We start from the raw sequence: 20,726 nt of genomic DNA, 5'->3' as shown, positions 1-20,726 counted from the left end.
AGCCCAGCTCTGCGCTGGGAGCGCCCTGCCAAGCCGCCGGGTCCCAGCCCTCCCGGGCTGCCCCTGCCCTCCGCAGGGGCTGTTTCACCCTAGGAAATCCTCAGCTCTTACTAGGGGGCAGCCGCGTTTGTGGCACAGCCCTCCCCTGACATCGACGAGGCGTTGATCCCCTCCACCCATTTCTCCTCCCGATGGGAACCGCAGCAAGGCAAAGCCCCTGGCAGGGGGATGCTGCCCCACCAAGCCCGCCCATCTCCCTCTGCCCCAGCACCGAGAAGATCCAGGCCACCGGAGACTCTGCTTCCCCCCCCCTCCACTCCCACCTTTTATTTCATGAGACACCATAACTTTTTAGCTTACGCAGCAAGCAGAGAGCAGAGAAGACGGGCCGACCCTCGGCAGCAGCTAGCTAACACTCCTCAAGTTATAAAATAATTGAAAAGTTAAATAAAAACACTCTGGAGGAAGCTTCCCCATTCGGTGCTAACGGGCACACGAAGCAGCCCAGCCTAATGTTGCGTGGCGGGGAGGAGAGCCGCCGGCTCCGAGCAGCGCTGACCTCCAGCCTCCCTCCTCCCACATTCCCCACATCAGAATAAAACCGCCCTGGGGAGCACCACCGCGAGTCCACCGAGGGCAGGAGGAAGCCCCATCCCTAGGTGGCCGAGGAAGCCCAGCTGGAGGACGAAGCTGGACGTGGCAGCACCTGCTCGCCTCAAAGCCCAGGCTATGGGAAGTAAAAACCCTCCCGAAACACAGGCACCAGGCTGAGCCCAGCAGGATCCCGCTGCAGGCAGGCGAAGGCGTAGCGCAGGCTGTAACTCACCGGGGCCTTCAGCGAGCGGTGACTTGAAGCCCTTGTTAAGCAGCTCCCTCTCCCGCCGGCCCTGCAGGTAGGTCGCGGCCGCGTGACGGATGGGGCTGCGAGGTGCCGGCAGACCCCAGGTCCGCAGAGGAGCCCGGCCCCGCTCCATCTTCCTCAGGGGCAGGCTGGCAAAGCGAAGGGGCAGGGCGGCGGGGCCAGGTACGACACGACCCGAAGGAAGAGGGCACGCCGACAGAGCCAAGGGCTGGCGCTGCAGCTGGCCTCCCTGCTCCCCTCCCAGTAAAAGTCCATTGCTGGGTGACCCTCGCCATGCCAAGCGGCTCAGCTCCGATGCCTGCTGAACACCGGGGTGACAAAGCACCAAGTGCCACGTGCCCAGCACCCGGGGCTGAGCAATCCCCGTGCTCCCAGGCAGGTGACACGAACCACGCGATGCATCCTGGGGGCCGCCCAAAGCTCACCAGCACCTATTTGCTCCCATCAGAAATGGGAACGTTGCACATTTTTCTCCCTCCTTGCAGCCTCCACGCTCCCTTTCCACATTCACTGACTTCAGGAGCCAAAGGCAGGTTTTTTCCACGCTGACACCGTGTCGTGGATGGGAGGACAACCCTTAGGACAGTGCTCCCAGCGCTGCGCTGCAACGTGCAATGCGCCACGAAGCAGTCCCAGCACAGAAAACCCCGGAGGGGAGGATGCTTCAGATCCCGCGGGGTCTTCCGAGGAGAATAAGCAGCCACCACACTACTTTTCAGAACTTGCATCAGGAGAAAAACAACTTCTCAAAGCTAATCCTGGTCACCAACTGGCCCACAACCCAGCTCTGCCGTTAATAATGCAGCACCTTATCAAACATTCATCGTCATGCACAGAGCGAGGCACAACGCGGTCCTGGCGCTTATATGAATATAGCTCCTGATGGCTTGTCTTCCTTGGACAGCCAAAACTTCACGGCTCATCTTCTCTGAGCTGGTGATCTTGCCTGGATGAAAAGCACTTTGGACACCCAGGGAATTCAGGGCTCCTGCACAAAAAACTGCCACGACAACTTCAGCAGGCTCTGAGGGGCTGAGACGGTCCCACAAAACGTACAAAACCCAAAGTTAAACGAGCTGCTGCCCTGGGGGACCCCAAGTCACCGAGTTTTGGCCAGCAGAGGGGATCACAGCGGGTCCTTCCCTTTGCACAGAGCCACTTGGCCGGCTCCAGGCTCGTGCTGCCACAAAGCCCCGAGACGCCAGCAGGGTGTCACGAAGCCACCATCCCTTGGGGATGCTCAGCGAAACGCTGGCAAACTAAAACACCCCTTTGTTTTCTGTTCCCTATGGCATCATCAGGAGCTGATTTTCCATCTGCTTCTTCCCTCCTCTGCCTCATAAAATCAGTGAGTGGGATACAGCAAAGGGAGGGGAAGACAAACAATGACAAAGCCATCACATCAGATCCCCTTTCTCTATGCCAATGCTTTCTGGTCATCAGGAGAAGCCCGAGGCAGTCTGCGAGATGTTAAAGCCTTCACGGGGTGTTAGCAGAGGGATGTGGGACCCTCTGGGGCTGTCCCCATCCCTGACCCCCTGCCGGGTGCCACATCAGACCTCCTGGACACGGCGATCAAACCAAACCTCAAACCCCGGCCTGGCAGCCATCCTGAGGGCTCCAAAGGCAATTAATACATTAATTATGATTACGTTTCTCTCTCTGGAAAGCAAAGCTTTTCTCTGGCAGGTACATACGTTTTCAAATCGACATCGAGACACAGCTGGCATTGCCATAAAACCGAAGGGCCCGATGGCACACCCGGTCCCACCTCTGCAGCCGGGCCCCCAGTCTCTTCTTTCCAGCGATGCTCTCAAATCAGTGGGAATTAAGCACGTCGCACTTAAAGACAGCCTTAATTGCTCTCATAACTACAGACACTAACTAAGCATGTGCTTAAATGCTTTCCTGAATCGGGATCCATTCCCTGCCCTGTTGGGTCTTGTTTATTTTGATTTAAAAAAAAAAATAGAACTCACGGTTGTTTGTTTGTTTGTTTGCAGCCAGGAACCGGTGGATTGCAGAAAGCCCTTTGCACCACGGCCACACGGGCTGCGTGAATATACATTTTTCAAAGGGCTCTGCAAATTACACATGGAGCTGCTGAGGATTAGGTCCGGGAAAAGCTGATCAAATACAAAGAGGGTCGTGATCCCATTAAGCCCCTGAAAAGAAGATAGAGCCCCACGACGCATCAGACGCCGGCCTGACGCACTGTCCCATTTTCGTCTCCAGCCCCAGCAAATGTTAAGCCATCGTTTTATTTATTAAAGGCTCGGGAAGCCTCTGGTTGGTGCTGTGCCTCCCGGGGGCCCTGCATCTGCCCGCAGGAGCAAACCCCGGTGCCCAGCCCCGCTGCAAAGCTAGGGGCACCTCTGTGGGATCTCCACCAGGGAGGACAAGGTCCTACCCCTGCCCACGGCAGGGCACTGCCTCCAGCTCTGTCCCTGTCTCTAAACCCACCTCCAAGCCCCTACAGCACTCTCGTGTTTGTTTTAGGAGCAGCACCTCCAGGACACGGTGCAACCACCTGCCCTATTGCTCCGTATCTCGGTCCTCTCTTTCTCCAGCCTCAAGAATCCTGACCTCGGCCTGGAGCACTGCCCTGGGGAGCACATCCCTGGCCCACGTCGGACCCTTCCTCACCTGTCCCCGTGCTGCCATCCTGCATCCCCGACCCTGCCAAAATTACTCTCCTTCAGCGCCTCCCCCTTGCAGAGAAACCCAAGAGCAGTTTGGCAGCGAGCTGTCAGGACCACGACCTCTTCCATCCCCATCTCTCCCATCTCCCCGCACACCCTGACCTGCTGCTCTCACCTCCCAGGCAGAGGGAGCCCCCTGTAGGAAAGCTGCTCCCCCGCAAGGTCCCAGCCCCGGGCAAGGCTCAGGCAGCCCCGCCGGATAACATCTGGTGGAGTTTGTTCCCACGCCTGGAGCGGATGGATTTAGATCCCTGCCTACCATTTGTAACTGCTTTAGCCCTTGGGGCACCTGGCGTGGCTACCTTCTCCAGGCCACAGATGAGGAGCAAACATTAAGGGACGTGGCCAGGGCCACCAAAGCAGGGCTGGATCCACCTCTCCAGGCTCGCTCCGGCTGCCAGACCAACTTTGAGGCAGGCTCAAAAGCCTCTCGCTCTCGCTACAGAGAAAGGCATGGATTAAGTGAGAGAAACTTCAGAGATTTGCCACGCTAACACAGCAAGTTAGAAGAAAGTCCAGGAGATACAGATTCGGGATGACTGCACAGCCACGCCTCTGATATGCCTGCGGCATTCATCACCTGCACGGCCGGCACTGTCCTGCCTCCCGTCTAGACTTGGAGGCCGTACCCAGACTGCGCGGTGAGGCGAGCACGAAGACCTGCTTGAAAAGGTTTATATATATATATATATATTTTTTAAGATGAAAGAAAGAAAGAAAATACAGAGAGGTCCTTTGTTGCAGGACTGGAATTGCTGATACTGATTTCCAAGTCCGACATCTATTTTCTGCTCAGCTTTCAGCAGGCAGGAGGTTTGGTTCGGCAGTCTCTTCCCCGTGCCCCACAACTGGCTTCCCAATCCTTGGAGGGTCCAGGGAACCCACGGACAACCCCACAGGCACCTAGGGACATCCCCACCTGCTTGCTGGGCTCTACCTACCTTCATTTATCAGCTCCATCTCCACGTATCCAGCGTGTCCCACCTGCCGATGGACTGGGGGCCAAACCCCTCGGGACAGGGCTTGAGAAGCAGAAGCAAAGCGATCCTGCTGCTGAGGGATAAAAGGGTGTCGGCAGAGATGATAGCCAAGTGTGCTAACAGATCAAAGCGAGTCGGGAATTCCCAAAGGGCTGGAGAGCTTGGGGCCATCTGCTTGGGAAAGGTGAGAGAGCAGAAAGCCTCAGGAGCACGGGATGGAAACCACCTGGGGAAACGGGGCATGGCACAAAGAGGCAGCGAGGACGCAGACATTGCCAGCACAACTCCCCCAAAACTTCACCACTAACTGCAGGCTGCTTCGTACGCACGGGGACTGGGTTTGGAGAGATGGCACCCATGAGGCAGAGACCCCACAGAGATTTTCTAATTGCCAGTGATAACCCCAAAAGCACAAGGAGACCGTATGGCTCCCTTTCCATACCGGCACAAAAGCATCCTTTGGGCTAATTAGAACCGGTTATCACCTCCTCCCTCTATTTCATTTTACTGTATTAATAAAAAAGAGTGCTTTTCTTCTTAAGCTGCCTTAGATTTCTCTTCTGTCTAAATTCATTTGGGCTCTGTGCAATGTCACCAGGTCAGTTTGTGCTCCTGCCGCAATTCTAATTTTGTCAGCTTTCCATTTTCTAGGGAGTTGGGGGATTTTTTTTTCTTATTTTTTTTTTTCTTCCCCAAATCAAAAATGATTTTGCATAACAGCAATAATGTTAATGGCCCTGCACGGTGCATCCAGATTACAGGCTGCGGCTAGGGAGAAATAAACATCTCATCTTTGCCCTGCTGTTTATCTACCCGCAGCAGAGCCCGGTATCAGGTCAGAACCTGTAATTTCATTAACTTTATCACTCAGACGCGCTCGTTGCTAGATGTCATTATTCAGCACATTGCTCCCCTGTTTGTTTGCACTGGGCTGCACTTCGGATGCTCCGGCAGCACGAGGGAGCTGCCCTCGCAGCCGCGGCAGCGCAGCGCGCCGCCTGAGAAGGCAGGGAACGTCTGGCTCAGTGCATTCGTGCTCGGCTCACCCACGGGTTGGGAAGCAGTTATTTGTGCTGCCTGACCTGCCGGGCCGGGCAGGGACTTCTCTCCTATTTTTCAGGGCTGTACCTCGCGGAGATGTCCAGTTTGCTTCCCGCCTGACCTGATAAACACAAAAGCATCGCATGGAGCAAAAAACACTTCCTCGTAGAAAGGGCGATCGAGCCCAACAGCCCACGGCCGCGCAGCACGGTGTGCGTGGATCCCAACGGATGGAAAGCTCCCAGCACCTGCAAATCAATCACTGCCCGGCACCTGGCGGAAGGCAAGCGGCACGAGCAGGTGGAGGGCAAGCCGAAGCGCTCCATCTTCATCGCGCGTGCCATCCCCGGTAATTAATGCTGGGAACTGACACTTGAAAGAGCCTTTGGTGACAGCCCCGGCGATGATACCATTTGGAGCCCGCTGACAAGCCCCAGTTGATGACTTATCGCAATGCTACACGCCGGGAGCGGTGAGGGGAGCTTTTCCCTGGGGCGCTGACGTGCCCCGTGTCCACGGGCACAGCTCCTCGCCCAGCCCTGCTAATCGCACCCAAACCCGACAGCTCCAGGCCAGGCAGCGGGGCCGTGGAGGCAAGGCAACCGGGGAGAGCCAGGGCCAGGCTCCAGCTGGGATTCCCTTGACCCATCCATCTCGAATCCACCTGTAAAATTTTGCCTGGACAGCCCTGACATCCCCCGCTGGGGATCACCAGGTACGCGGTGTCCGCTCCATCCCACCCGCACGTCCCAGGGGAAGCCCAGCTGCGTCTGCTGCTCGTGGGCAGGCGGCAGCAGCTGCAGCGCCTCGGACGTGTCCCAGATCTCCGCAGCTCCCAGGCACGTGCAAGCCAGCCAGGAGGGCTGAGAATTTGCATTTCTGGTCTAGAAATCCGGCATCTGGACCGCCTCATCCCTGATGATTCAGACTCTGGCCAGCTTTAGCAGAGAGGAGCAACCAGTGCACACCGCAGCTCGGCTGCTTCAGCAAAGCCTCATCAGGGAGGGGAAGGTGACCGTGGGGCAGGAAACACACGGTGAACCAGCATGATTTTCAGTGATCAGAACCAGAAAAGCACGAAACATGCCTCACGTCAAGGCACGAAGCATGACGGCATCACAGGCTGTACCGGTGGGTACGGCCTGGGGGCAGCAGCCCAGCCCGCAGCCCCAGCTCGGGGGGTATTGCAGTCAGCATAAAAACGACTTTATTACCAGTTCCTGAAGCCCTCAGATAGTTTAATATTCTGCCCTAGATCTTGTTTACTGTTATGTTTTGAAGAGCACTGAAATGCAGTTACTGCTGTCTTCCCCACTCAGACAACTCTAAATAATTTATAGAAAAGCAAAACAAAGAAGATAATATGAAAGAATAAAAGAGGCAGCTCAGTTACAGTATCTGAAGGCCTTCATTTGTTCACTCTCACTAAGCAGAGGGTCGGGGAAACATCTATTAACACGGCAGGCCTGTAGGAGCCAGCTGCACACAAAGGAGGACGCTAACAGGGATGCTCAGATCAGCACTCGAGGACGGCAGGCGGACCCCTGCGCATCACCGCGTTTGTTTGAGCAACGACAACCACCGCTGCTGTAATCACCTTGCCTAAAAGAGCAGAGAGTAAAGAGCATTTCGTGGGTGGAGGAAACAGCCTCAGACACCACCGAGGACTGCCGCGGGTTGGGGGAGCTGCTTTCCAGGCACGATGCGTCGCCGGGGCTCTGTTGCTCAGACCCACACGCTGTTCCCTGCGCCACGCAGCGGTGTGACGGACGGCAGAAGCAGGAGCTGAGCCCAGCGGTCCCTGTCCCCATCCCTGCCAGCACGGGTGCTCCAGAGGGGACCGCTCAGCCTGTACGGGAAGGGCACGGTGCCCGGGGGCACGTCCTGGTGGCACCCCGTGAGCAAAAAGCAGCCCCGTCCATCCTTGCACCCATCCTTCTGCTGGAGGCGCTCAGCAATTAGCGCTGCCACGCCGCCCTTTTGTTTATTCAGCTGCATTTCGCCGTGCTGCAGGTTAACTGCATTAAACCGCTTCTAATGACATTTCGACAAGCAGAGGTGGGTGATGCAGCTTCCCCGAGGCAGGTTTTAAAAATGCAGGCAATCAGACGCACATTAGCCCGAGCACTCTGGGGAAAGCGCTGCTCCTCTCCGCGCAGGAGGAACAACCGCGTCTGATGGCACCGGGCCCTGTCTGCCTGCCCTGTCGCCTCCAGCCTTTGGCTGCCCCAGCGCCGGGCTGCTTTGCCCACAGGGATCCCAGCTGGGACCGGAGCTGCTCCACGTCCCAGCACCCCGGGGGAAGGCACGAAGCACCCGCAGCACCTCGCCTGCTCGGGACGGGCACCCCAGCACCTCTCGCTGCAGCTGCCAGGGGGTCCCAACCTGAACAACAGGCACGTTAGCCAGCTCCACGCCTCACAGCGCCGTGCAGGAAGACACTATAACAGCCAGAACCCACACGTATAGAATTTTATAGGCTTCAGATGCTACGTAAGCTGTGCCTGCCATGCCTTCTGTAACAGGCTAAGCACCACGGGTAGGCACAGCTCACACCTGAGATCTGCCACATCCCCACGGGTTCAGCCCCGCTGCTCTTCCCGCACGGAGACTTCCCTCATCTGCCATTTCCAGCTCCTCCACGCACGTCTCAAATCTGCAGCCCTGATCACTTTGTTTGTGGGTGACTCCAGGATCGTTTGTCTGACTGCTCGGAGAATAAAACGCGGGGAATGTTTTGCTGCTCCCGGGAAACACAGCTTTGTGCAGCGGCTCTCGGAGGAGCGTGGGGCTCAGCAGGGCCCTGCCATGCCGACACATCTGCCTGCTAGAATTGATGCGCTGCTCGACGGCGAGGCGATGAGCATTTCTGCCACCCAGAGAATAAAAATCGGTCTGATTGATGCCCCTGTGCCAGCACTCACCCCCAGCAAGAAGCCGGGAAGCGTCCCAGCATTCCCGTCCTGCTCAGGAGCCTGGCGCAAAGGCTGAGCAGGAGCAAACCTCATCAGCACTGCTGGAGGAGCAGGAACGGAGCTGATGTACCGCACAAGTCCATGGCAATAGAGCAAATCCCCTTGCTGGGGCGGGCGGGAACTCTACCTCTGTTCCCCAGCCAGGTATCCTCCAAAGCTCGGGGGATTTCACAGCAGTCCCTGCCACTGCTAGCACCAGATATGCCGCCCAAGCCTGAAATTAGAGCCGTTGGCTTCCCGTCTCATCGTGCTGGGCCAGCTCTCGCTGGAAATGGGAGACTGGTTTTGGGAGAGGATGGGGCAAAAGAGAGAGGTCACATCCTAGGGAGCCACATCTCTGAGCACCTCTGAGCACCCAACTCCTGCAGCACCCAAGCCCCCAGCACGGCGCAGCAGGGTCACACTGCGAGACCAGGGACAGCTGAGGGCTCACAGCCACCCCTGCCTCAGTTTCCCCAGCACCACCCAGCACTGAGTCCCCTCTCAGGGAGGACAGCTTCAGGACAAGGTCTGCAAACCACCTCGAATATGAAAACTTCGGACAAAACCCTACGAGGGAGGTGGGTGCCCTCCCTCCAGCCCCAGGATCCTCCTCTCTCGGTGGCCCCACACAGGGCAGACATCCTGGCAGGGGACGGGGAGAGGGAAAGAGCAGGGAAAAAAACAACAAACCTTTTTTCTCATAGTCAGGCTTCTCCTCCCCGCCTCGGCCCAGGCTCTCCAGCGTCCGCGTCACCTGGCTGCCAAACTCATCCTCCCTGGTGCTGGGCTCAGCCCGCCGCGGCGTCTCCTCCTCCTCCTCGTCCTCGTAGTCGTCCAGGATGGGGGTCTCGCGGATGGGCACCCCGATGACCGAGTTGTGGGCCTGCAGGCGCGAGTTGCGGAAGCTCTCGCGGGCCTGTGGGCCCAGCAGCACGGAGGGGATGTAGTGGATCTCGTGGGTGGCCTCCGTGCTGGCGCTCTTCTGCGGGATGCGGCGGCGCTTGTGCCAGCGCCGCTGGGCGTACAGGGCCACCGTGAAGACCAGGAGGAGCAGGAGCAGCGCGATCAGCCCACCCTGCGGGACAGCAAAGAGCACACGTCAGGAGGTGTGGAGGGAGAGGGAAAGGACATGCTGTGACCCGAATCCACGAACAATCTCCTCTTCCATCTCCAGAGCATCCTTTCAGCAACCCAGGCCCCACTTGCACTCTGCAAGCCCCGTGCGGGTGGGGACATGCAGCCGCCTCTGGGGTGGAGCATCACGGACAGGCAGGACATGGCCATGGGGGGGGTCTCTGGCTGAGGACAGAGCAGCGACACCCCCAGCTCAGCTCTGCCCGAGCTCTTCTGCCTGCTCCTCCTGGGACTTTGTTCCCACCCCTTCGGTCCCACCAGCCCCTGGATGCCCTCACGCACACAAGTACCAACCCCGTGCGCCCTGCCCAAGGAGAGGGGAGAGGAGGTTGCACCCCACCTCTTGGGCGAAGAGCGAACCGTTAGAACAACCCAGCAGCCAGGGCAGGAGCAGCGAGGTCTCCGCAGAGACCCCACGTTTTGCACAGAAGGCCGTGCAACCGCTGGCACCGCACAACTGCTGTTCCTCAGGGCACGGTTACCCAAAGCCGCTCATCGCTCCCGCGTGCGCCAGCCCTGCTGCTCCCTTTGGGAGCTCCAGGACAGGCCTAGAAAGCCGCAGGTGCGGGAGGCACGGAGCACAAGCGGGGCACAGCCCCCCTGTGTCGTTCTCACCCCCCCGGCTGGGGCTCCTCTCCTGCTGCCGGTGTGCGGAGCACCTCACGGCCACATCCTGCACCCAAATCCTTGGCTCTCCAGAACAACCATGATCCCATCGATCACAGCAGCGTTACTTAAAGTCTCTCCTCTCACATCCTTGGCTAGCATCCCTCGAGTCACCCTCACGCCGCAGCGCACGCCCCGCGGCAAAGCATCCAGTGACTTGGCAGCGGTTACCAGGGGTCAGCAGCAGACCCACGGGCACAGCACCACCTATTCCAGACCACAACCTTCTCTACAAAGCTCTTCGTTTCACCCAGCTCCCCGCCACGTTACCATCAAAAATACACGCCGCTACCAAAAAGAGCAAACTTCCCAAATATCAACGTCTCCATGGACGCGGCGGTGCTGGGAAGCTCCTGGCTGCCTGGGAGGCTAACAGGGACGCAGCCGGAGCTGCGCCTTTGCCAACTTTGAGCCTCTCCATCTCTCCGCAGCACCGAGGCAATTTTATCCTGTGGCAGACGAGCAGAGCAAGGCATGTAAATCAGGAGCGGTGCGAGCAATCGGGGCTTTACGGCGTGACATGTAGCAGGCAGGGCAGGGCAGGCATTTGTTTGGCACAAGGAACGCCGCGGCTGGGAACTTTACAAAGCATGCAAGAGCAGAGCAAAGACATGCAAATATTTCTTCTGCGTTCGATGCAAAACACGGCGCCGTGCTCAGACTCGTAAAGAGGATGGGTTGTAAAGAGGCGTCGTCAGAAATGAGCTGGCTGGGAGACGGCGCTCAGGCAGCCACGGGGACACGGGTGATGGGCAGTGACGGTGGCATCCTGCACGCCTGGGGCAGGGCTGCGGGCACAGGACAGGGAGGGGGGACAGGGAGGGGAGACCCCGGCCCGGTGCTGCAGGCAGGAGCCCGGCACGGGGTCTCGCAGCAGCAGCCCCCTCCCCTCCCCTCCCCTCCCTCGTCTCTTCCCTAATTGACACTAATGGGAGACTGGCTGGGGGATTGGGGCTGACATTGCTCAGCGTGACTCTCCCAATTTAGCTGACGTGCCATCACAAACTGCAATGCTTTAGCGGCCAGGAAGCACACCAGGGAGCAGGGCAGGGCTCGCTGAGGCGACCTGGCTCGCTGGAGCTCCCGAAGGGCCCCTCCTGCACAAGGACCCCCCCGACCTCCCCTGATCAAGCGGCAGCAGGGGCGCTCCGACCCGACAGAGCAGCAGTGCAGTGCCGGCGGTCGGCAGTGCCTGGTGCATGGACATCCCAGAGCAGCTCCTGCAGCCCCAAACCAAGGCTGCTTCCTCAGAAACCTTGTTTGCACGACAGAAACCTCGGCACGCAGACCCTCCGAAAGGGAAGCCCCGCGGCAAGGATGCATCAGAGCCACAGACTTGGAGGCGACAAACCACACGGCAAAATCAGGGCTGCCTTGGATACTGGTGTACTTCTGGTGGAGCAAGAGCTCCTGTGTTATAGAAGTGTTTGGGAACAACGCCTGCTGACGTGGCTGCTGGGAAAAGCCCTCCCCAGGTCCTCAATGCCAAGCCCCAGGATGGACACCACATGCACCAGGACGTGCCCTGCAACTGCAACGCGGCTGCTGTGCAGCACAGAGCTGCTCCGCGCCCTCTGGCAAACAGGCACCGCACCCCAGAACTGCACAAGGGCAACCCAGACACGTGGAGAAGGCCAGGATGACCGAGAAAGCCCGGGCACGAGGAGCGGCTTTGCCAGCAATGAGCTGGGTACGGGTCTGAGCATCCTCAGCAGTGCCGAGGCCACGCGCCTGCCCGGCTGGGCGAGCACCGCGCCAGCCCTGGGGAAACGGTTTGGACCTCGGCGAATAAAACTCCCAGCCGCTTACATTAGAGATCTGTCCGCTCAGGAGGAATTACAGAAAGGCCTAAAGCCACAGATGTTATTAGCTCGTTGTTCCTCCTGGCTCGGGGCCCATCACTGGAAAAGACAGGGGCGGCTCAAGCAAGCCCGGGGCTCCCAGCAGCTCCTGCGTCCCGCGGGGACAGGACAGGGGCCGCTGTGCCCACAGCCCTGTCTGCCCTGGGCTCAGTTTCACGGCTCCTTCGGCCCTGCCGGGAGCTGGGCTCGCACCGAGCAGGGACTAGAGCAGCCCAGGTGTCCGGCGGCGATGCCCAGCCCTCGGGGAGCTCTCCTGGCGCTCGGCAGCGGCTCGGTTCCACGCGCTCCCCACGTCCCTGACCCCGCGCTGCAGCGGCTTGTTTCAGCGCCGCGCACACGCAGGGAGAGCTTCCTGGGGAAAAAAAAGTCAAACTTAGGAGGCATTCAAGCCAACCTCATTTTAATCTATTTTTCATGTTAAATTATCCAACTGAGGGAGCGGGAGAGAGAAAGGGGAAGGAAGGGATAATATGAGAAATGTTTTATTTGACAATGTGTCATTCGGAAACTGATTATTTCTGTCTCAGAGCTTTTTAATATTCCCAAACAATGGCCGAGCCGCGAGGGGATTTGGTATGCTAAGGCTGGATTTATAATACTCTGTTCTGCAGTGATAAGAACATGGGCCTTTAATCCTCTGAGCTGTGAACATGCATATTCTCCCGCGTAATGCCCTTCCTTCCCGCGTGCCCCGGGCTCGCTGGAGCCTTCCCCAGCGCCGCGTCCTCCTCGGCCACCGCAGGGGACGGGGCCGAGTCCCACCGAGCCCCACGCACACCACGCTGGGAGCCGGGAGCAGCCCTCACCCCGCCCCAGGGCGCAGGGCAGGAGGAACCCAGGGCGCAGCGCCAGGGTCTGCAAGGAGGCTTGGCAGGAAGAAGTGCCTGGGCGATGAAACTGCGTTCAGCGTCACGGCAGGGAAAGCTGCGCGGTGGTAACAAGCCTGTCCCTCCGGTGTCCTCTGAGGGCCGGCTACGTGGTCCCTTGTTTCTGCGACGGGGAAGGCTGCTGAGACCCACGGGAGGGGAATGTGCACGGGGACAAGCCGCGGCATGAGGGAAGAGGGGGCTGGTGAGGCAAACGCGCGTGTACAGGACTGCAGAGCTTCACGGCTCCTACGTGGGGCAGGAACAAAGCTCGGGTGAAGCTGGAAAGCAGCGAGGCTGTGACTTCTCTTAAACACCAAAGAAAAACTGTTGGAAAAAGACACCGCCAAACCCCAAGTCCTGCCAGGGACTGGGTGTTGTATAAATGACACAGGCTGCAAAAGTGCTGATCCGGAGGGCCATCAGCCTTTGGGTATCTGCCCAAAATGCTGAGCCATTTCTGGACAGCCGGAGACACGCATGCTGCTCAAAACCAACCCAAACTATCCCTACAGCCTGGGTGAACCACCATGCAGATGTTGCTGCCTCCGGCAGGGAAGGCAAACAGCTGCTACCAAATGATCTGCCCCACAAGGAGCCGATTTCCAGGTGATCAGAGGATCAGAACTTCAAAATACAAACCCCTGTAAGTTATTTATTTTTATTTTTTTAAATGGGAAGAGGATGGGAAAGGCTGCCTGTCCCCACACAAGCTACCATCCTTCCCTAGGGAGGCCTACACTTGAAGTCCTAATGGTCTGCAGCAAAAAGGGGCTGAAGAAGCAGGTCCCTTGCGAACCGCACCGGAGCTCCATCCCTTCTCTACCAGGGCTGAGCAATCCCCACTTGACCCGCACAGCATCTCGGCATTTTCTGACTATCTCCCTGCCAGGTGCTGGCACCTGCTGGCTTCGGCCTTTTCCCCAGCCCCTGTACCGGCACCAATGTTTGTGTCCTTGTTACCTGAGGTTTGAGAAAAACATCTTTCAGGCAGGACATTCCCAACGAGCAGCTCCTGCAGCGCTCCCTATGTGACCCTGGTCACGCGCTCGCACCCATGTCACGGGCTGACGTCCCTCCGTGTGCCCCTCGCTGCTTCCCCTCAGGTTACTCTCATCTCTACACAGAGGCAACAAGTGACCCACGGCACCGTGCACAGCTTTGTGTCTGAAGGCAGGAAAGAGCCCGCGATTTCCCAGCCGGGCAGACCAAAACATCCTCTCCGCAGCGCCGAGCAAAGCTGCTGCAAACCAGCACCGCGCTCAGCCCGGCGCTAAACCGAATCCCTGCTGCTGCTCCCTCTGAGCACTAACAAAATGCTTTGCCCTGGGAAAACAAAACCAAACCAAACAAACAAACAAACAAACAAAAAAACTATTTCTCTTCCAGCTTTGAAGCCACTAATGTGCGAGCCCCGGCACAGTGAGCACACAGAGGCAAAAGCACGCGGCCCCCGAGAGCTCTTCGCACGGTGTGCTTTTGCCTTCCTTCCCTTTCCGGCGGGGAAGGTAATTAAACACTAGAGCGATTTACCAGGGGTTGCAGTGGATTATCCATCACTGTCAACTTTTTATTTTTTCTTGGTACCAAGGCTGGATGCTTTTAGAAAAGTTACGCTTTACTTCGAGTGAGAACTAGAAGGCTTCAGGAAGTCCCGAGGTCCGAGCAGATGACTGCACGGCCCCTGCTGGTCTTTTAATCCCCTCACTTTGTCCCTCCCGCGCTTCTTCCAAAGATTTCATCCCCTCCAGGCCAATGCAGACGCAGGAAGAGCCCCAGGCCCACAGAGCCAGGCGGGCAGGGAAGGCGTGGGGGCCGTGCAGCAGCCCATGGAGGGGCGATGCCGCAAGGACAAAGCTCACGCCCGGTGCCCAAACCTCTCCCGGCTCGTCTCGACCGCTGCCCACGGCTGCAATAAAGCAACGCTCAATGAGCAGGTGCGGCAAACATTTGCGTTAGGTTTTAGCCGTGCTGTAATTTGAACTAACAGATTTCTAATTCATTTAACTAAAAGCGATGGCGAACCGCGGGCAGGGACCCTGGAAACGCCACTCCGCCAGGCAGAGCCTCGCGCCCAGCACGGCTCCTAAGGCCTGGGCCCAGGGCACAGCACAACCCGAAGCGGAGCTGGGAGCACCCGCGTTACCTGTTCTAATTGTGCCTGCTAATTGGCGATTAATGCTCTGCACCCAGTCCTCTGCCACAGCCCAGCTCGGAGGTGCCCGTCAGTCCCTAGGACGGCTGCGGGACAAGCCCTGCCTCTGTCCGTCCTCTGCCCCCTGTGCTCACTCACACCCCGACGCAGCTGCACACAGCACAATTTGGGAACCGAAACGCCCCATCCCACTCCTTCAGTCGCCGGGTGCCTGCCTCCCTCGCTTCCAGACCAGATCTCACACCAGCTCCTCCCTCGGCCTCCTTTGCCTTGTTGCTCTTTTTCTCATTGCCGCACCTCTCCATTTAAAATATTTCTTCCGCAAATCTTAATCAGCGCCCTGTTTGCACCTGCTTGCAGAACATTAATGATGAAAAATCAGGCCGAGCTCTGCAGACGTATTCCAGCCTTCCCTCTCCTACACCTGCCATCATCCTGCCCCCCTCTGCGCTGGGCTGGCTCCCACCCCGCCAGCCGCAGGACACGGCCTCCCACCGCACAAGCCCTCCAGCAACAGAGAAAGAGCGGGGCAGGGGCAGGACGCTACGCTCTGCTCTTGGTGGACGATGACCCGGGTGTTGGGTTCCTCCAGCTCTGCTGCTCCCCAGCCCGTAATTCCTCCGCTCACAGCCTGGGGATGGTCTCCTGGCTGGGCAGGGAGAGGAACAACTGAAGCGAGGCAGGCTCAGGGCGGCAGCAAGGCGTCGGGGCTGGCCGCACGCCACTGCTGTCCTGGTGGCACGTCACCAGGAGCACAGCTCGCGGGGCTCCTCTGACCTCCTGCAGCCTTTTGGCCATCGCTGGACAGGAGGAGGCACTGCCCTTTGTTGCCCACGAAGCACGGCACATCCCTGCACCAGCTAATTCGTCCGTGGGCAGGGAAACCAAGGCGCAGCGCGATGGTTGCACTCCAGACAGCCAGCACGAAGGGCAGCGGGGAAGAGACTAAACCTCAGGACAGGAAAAAATACCCCACAGATCTCTGGATCCTGCCTCGAGGTCTGAACAACTCGACCACATTTCTCAACAAGAGACAGCAAGGACAGAGGACAAACCCAAAAAACCCACGACATTTCCCCAGGCGCACCCCAAGCCCCCACCCACGCACCGCCTCCCCGAGGCACATAACCACGCGCTACCTTCGGGTGTGCTTAACTCCCGTCACAGCCACGAGAGCACGGCACACGCTTCAGCGCCTTGCTCAGCAGGCACGGCTGGGTGAATTGTGGCCAGAAGAAAACCGTCTTAGGTCATTTTTCCCCACTTTCCCTGCCTGTTACAGCACTGCTGAGCTGCAGCGAAGAGAGGGCACTGCCTCCTGCTGCTGCCACGGCACCCAGACCTGCACCGCGCTCGGGGAAAAGCACCCAAGGGTGCTCCAGGCAACGCCCAGATGCCCCTTAGGGTCACAAACTCAGGTCACCAACACAACCGGACCCAAACTGGTGCAGGTAAATGCAGAACCTGGCCCCGAGGGTTTAGCAGGAAGGGTTCCTGCAGCATCCCTCCGCCAGCCCCGTGCCGAGCTGTGCACGCAGCCGCGCTGCTCGCTGCGCCGTGCCGTCCGTCCGCACACCGGGCATAAATCTAACGGCACGTACAGTCCTGCGAAGCACAGCACACGCACACGAGCTGAGAGTTACAGTTGCTGTGGGAACCGTAACTTTAAAATCTCTGACTCTCCCGCATTAAAAGGAAGAGTCAGACAAAAAGTCATATTTCCATATAATTTTTTTTTTCTTCTAAGCCGCACGGAATTTTGTTTTGCCGTTTCATCCAGGAGCAGGAACAAAAAGGAGGAGTGGAGCTGCCAATCAGCCTCCCTGCGCCGCTCAGCCATGCGGTGTGATGTTCCAGCGAAGGTTTGTGGCAGCGCTCTGCCAGGCACCGCCTGCGTGCGGGCGCCAAAAGGCACCGAGCTGCATCACACCGAGCACGTCGCGCACCCCGAGCCGCGCGCCTCGCTGGGATAACAATCCAGAATGACTCCTGATCCATTTTTACACGTCAAAAAGGCGTTTATTTTCAAGTGAAAGAGAAGGGCCGGAGGTGCTTTTATTAAGCGCCTGATTGCCGGCTCTTTCTAACGCCGCAGCGCGCCTTGCATAAACTGGGATTTTAATGCGTGCTAAACGGCTCGCCGAGAGCGGCTGACCTGCTAACCCGGAGCTTGCCCTCAGAGACGGAAGATTTTAAAATGCATTAGGTCGCGTGCGCTGGCGCTCCTGTTTCCCTGACGTGGGCAGGAGCTGAGCGCAAAGCCCTGAAAAAGCTTCGGTGTCCCGCATCGGAGTTACCGAGCCCCAGCCCTCTCCCCGCGGAGACGCACACGTGCTGGGCTCATGGAGACCCGTCCGGTGAATTGCATTTAGCCAGACTCCAAAGCACAAGGGGAAAATCCACCTGAGCTAAGAACCAATAACTGTGCCTTTAATAAGATTTACTAAGAGGCCGCCGCACCCAGCGAACCCCTCTCGGCCCACGCGAGGCTCCGAGGACAAGGAGCGCCGGGGGTTTTTGGGGCACCTCGTGCCATGGGGGAACAACTCGACCACAAGTCCCTCGACCCCACGCACCGCTCACGCACCCGCCGTGTGCCGGCACCTCCGCTCCGCAGCGCGGGGCCGCCCGCCAGAGCTCCTGCTGCACAGGCGGAGGGCAGGAAAGAGAAAAGGAGCAGAACCAAGCAGCTGTATTCTCCTCCCCGGCCTCCCAGTGAGCTTTGAAGGGGACCGGGCCGCTGACCTTGCTGCCCGGGGAGGCAGATCTGGGCACGGGGAAAGCCGCCCACCCCAGGGTGGAGCAGGGAGGGATGGGAGAGGCTGAGCCTGGCTCTGCAGGGGGCCCTCGGCACCCCTGGGTGCTCTGGGAGCGGCTCCAGGGCGCGCTGCACGCCCAGGGGAGGCGGCCTCCGTCCCAACGCACTCCTGATCTGAGTCACCTGCAACCCCAGCCCCTCTTTCTCCTCTACAGATACAGCACATCAAAGGCGATGGAAGCAGAACAAAGGGAGAGACAGAAACCAGAGCTCCCCTGTGCGTCTTCCCCTGCTCCTACACACATCTTCCCCGCAGGATGCCACAGGAGAGAGACGCTGGAAGGCATCACGGTGCTTGCATTTGCCGAAGGGTCTGTGCCGGAGCTTTTGGGGGCTGAGCAGTGATTTGGGGCAGCCCAGTCCAGGCCCCCTCAACAGCTTTGCATTTAAAGCACCACAATTTGAAAACCTGTCCCTGTTTCTGAGCCAACGAGCAAGCAAACCCATACTTGTGCTACAGCAGGGCTCAAGAGAAGGGACCTGAAGGACTCCTCAGGTCCCCATCCCAGCCCCTCCAGAGCCCCGTCCCTGCTCCGTGCCATCGAAGGGCTGCTCGCAGGGGCTGCTGCCAGGGCAGGTTCTCACTTGCGCTCCCACGAAGTGCAAAGCAGCCCTCGCCCCCAGCTCTAATTACAGCCACGTCCTCGCGACGAGGAGGCAGACCTTTAATTAAGAGAAGCTGGGTTCCGACGTGCCCAGCGCTGCCTGGGCAGAGACAGCAGCAGAGGGTGGGAGAGAGACAGCAGCACCGCGCAGGGGCGCGGTGACAGCTCCTCTCCCCTCTCCGCTTCGTGCTGCCAGCAGAGCTCGTGTCTGCTGCAGCTCTGCCCCCACCGCGTCCCAAATCTGGGGACAGGGCAGCAGCAGCACCCACCTCCTGTAGGTCACTGCATGGAGCTGGGGGTGCACAGCAGGGAAAGCCACAGCGTTGTCACGTCATCTGAGGGTGCACCTGGTAACACGGGAGCACACAAAGGGCTCTGCCCAAAAACCCCAAGCCCCCAGGAGCACAAGACAGGACCCAGGAAGCCCCCAGTGCCAGCAGCCACAGCACGGAGGGGTCCACGTGCACAGCCTCTTGCCCTGGTGCCCCGCAGAACCCTGCCTGTGCCCCACCGGGAAAGGGTTTTCACAAGACGCCCCAGGTTCTTGCAGGCAGGACCGGTGCCTGCCCCCCCAGGACGGACTCCCTGCCGCAGCCCCTTCTACAACTGCTCGTCCCCAAACTCCGAGCCCACCCCACGGGGCCACCTCCCCCCGTTGCAGCACCGCAGCCTGTAAAAGAGGCTTTACTGCAGGCACACGGAGCACTGCCCCAGCTGGCAGCAGCGCCGAGCAGCCTCAGGAAGATGCCGCCCGGCCCTGGGGACCCCGACGCTCCCAAGCCCGCAGCAGGCAGCACGCACCAGGACCGCCCCACGCGCCTGGGGACACCGAGACAGTCTGGGACTCGTGTTCCCCAGCCTCGCTACGAGCAGAGGGTTGGAGAGCACCCGAGCGGCCCGCGGAGAAGCGAGGGCTCCTTCCCAGCTGGGGAGAGGGGGCGAGGGCACGGCGACGGCGGGGGGCTCGCTGCAGCCCAGCCGCACGCTGCTCGCGCCAGCTGCAGCCTCCCCCCTCCGCTGCAACCGAGGAAGCGTCCGTGTGGAAACGGGAGAGGATTCATTTCAATTAAACCTGCCCGGCGCTCTGACCGAGGCCAATTAATTCTCCCCATCTGAAAGCTCATTAGCCGGGACGTCTGGGTACGTGGGTAACGAGGGGCTCAGCACCCCCCCCCCCCCGGCCCTGCGCACACACGGCGCTGCCACGCGGTTTTTGACATGAAGTCACCGGCGTAATTACGGCAGCTGGCAGTAATCTTGGGGCGAATTAAGCCACGGATAGCAGGCGGCAGTAGGCAAGGAGGGGCTCTGTGGGGCCACCCGAGGCTGGTAACCCCAGCCCAGCCCTGTTGGAAACCCCAGCAGTGATGGAGCGGAGCTGCAGCGCCGGTGCCATCGGGCGTGGAGCCCAGCTGACGAGCAGGAACTCCGTAACACCCAGGAGAGGGGTCGCTTCTGATCAAGGTCCCCACTTTTAGCATCTCTAATGCTTCAAGCACTGCCCTGCGCAAGGAAATCTGCCCCTTCTGCCCCCCAAATCCGCTGCACCGCCCCAAGAAAGGCTCTCCGAGGCTGCCCAGCCAAGGAGCTCTCAGCTCTCCAGCACCACCGCAGCACTCTCCCCAGGGCTGTTATCAGCCAGCATTTAACTTCACGAGTAAATTCATTTCCTCGTCCTGCCTCCTCAAACCCCTGCCCCAGAGGCAGCGAGGATGAGAGCGGGGTCCGACGGCACACGGCGAGGTGCGGGGCTGCCCCACGACGCAGCACCCCCAGCAGTTTTCCAGCTCCGCTCTCTTTTTGGGGGTTGGGTGGCGTTAGCCTGTTAAAGTCACCTTCCAGGGAGGCATTTTTGGTTAAGGACAATCTCAGAGCCAAGCCGTGCAGAGAGGAAAACAAAGATCTCCATCCCGCTGCCATTTTCTAATCAAATTTCCTTTCGCTAATTTGACAGGCCCGTTTGGAAAATCTGAATTTAAAGCTAAAATACCGTGAGGTTCCACAGCTGAACGGGCATCACGATGAAATACTGCAATTGAGCTAATGAAGCGCTTCTACCCACACCTTCCAGCTCACAA

The 20,726-nt window shown here is 59.0% G+C and overlaps 1 protein-coding gene across 1 annotated transcript in view; it reads right to left on the bottom strand.

The window, feature by feature from the left end:
• The window catches only part of ASTN2 (astrotactin 2), a 338,016-nt gene that overhangs the window by 244,937 nt on the left and 72,353 nt on the right, over positions 1 to 20,726 (bottom strand). Inside the window, 1 exon segment of the mRNA XM_050714656.1 lies at positions 9,233 to 9,617. Coding sequence (XP_050570613.1) covers positions 9,233 to 9,617 — 385 coding nt within the window.

Source organism: Cygnus atratus, chromosome 19 (assembly GCF_013377495.2).
Source record: "Cygnus atratus isolate AKBS03 ecotype Queensland, Australia chromosome 19, CAtr_DNAZoo_HiC_assembly, whole genome shotgun sequence".
NCBI classification, from domain to species: Eukaryota; Metazoa; Chordata; class Aves; order Anseriformes; family Anatidae; genus Cygnus; species Cygnus atratus.
This window is presented reverse-complemented; position numbering and strand designations above follow the sequence as displayed.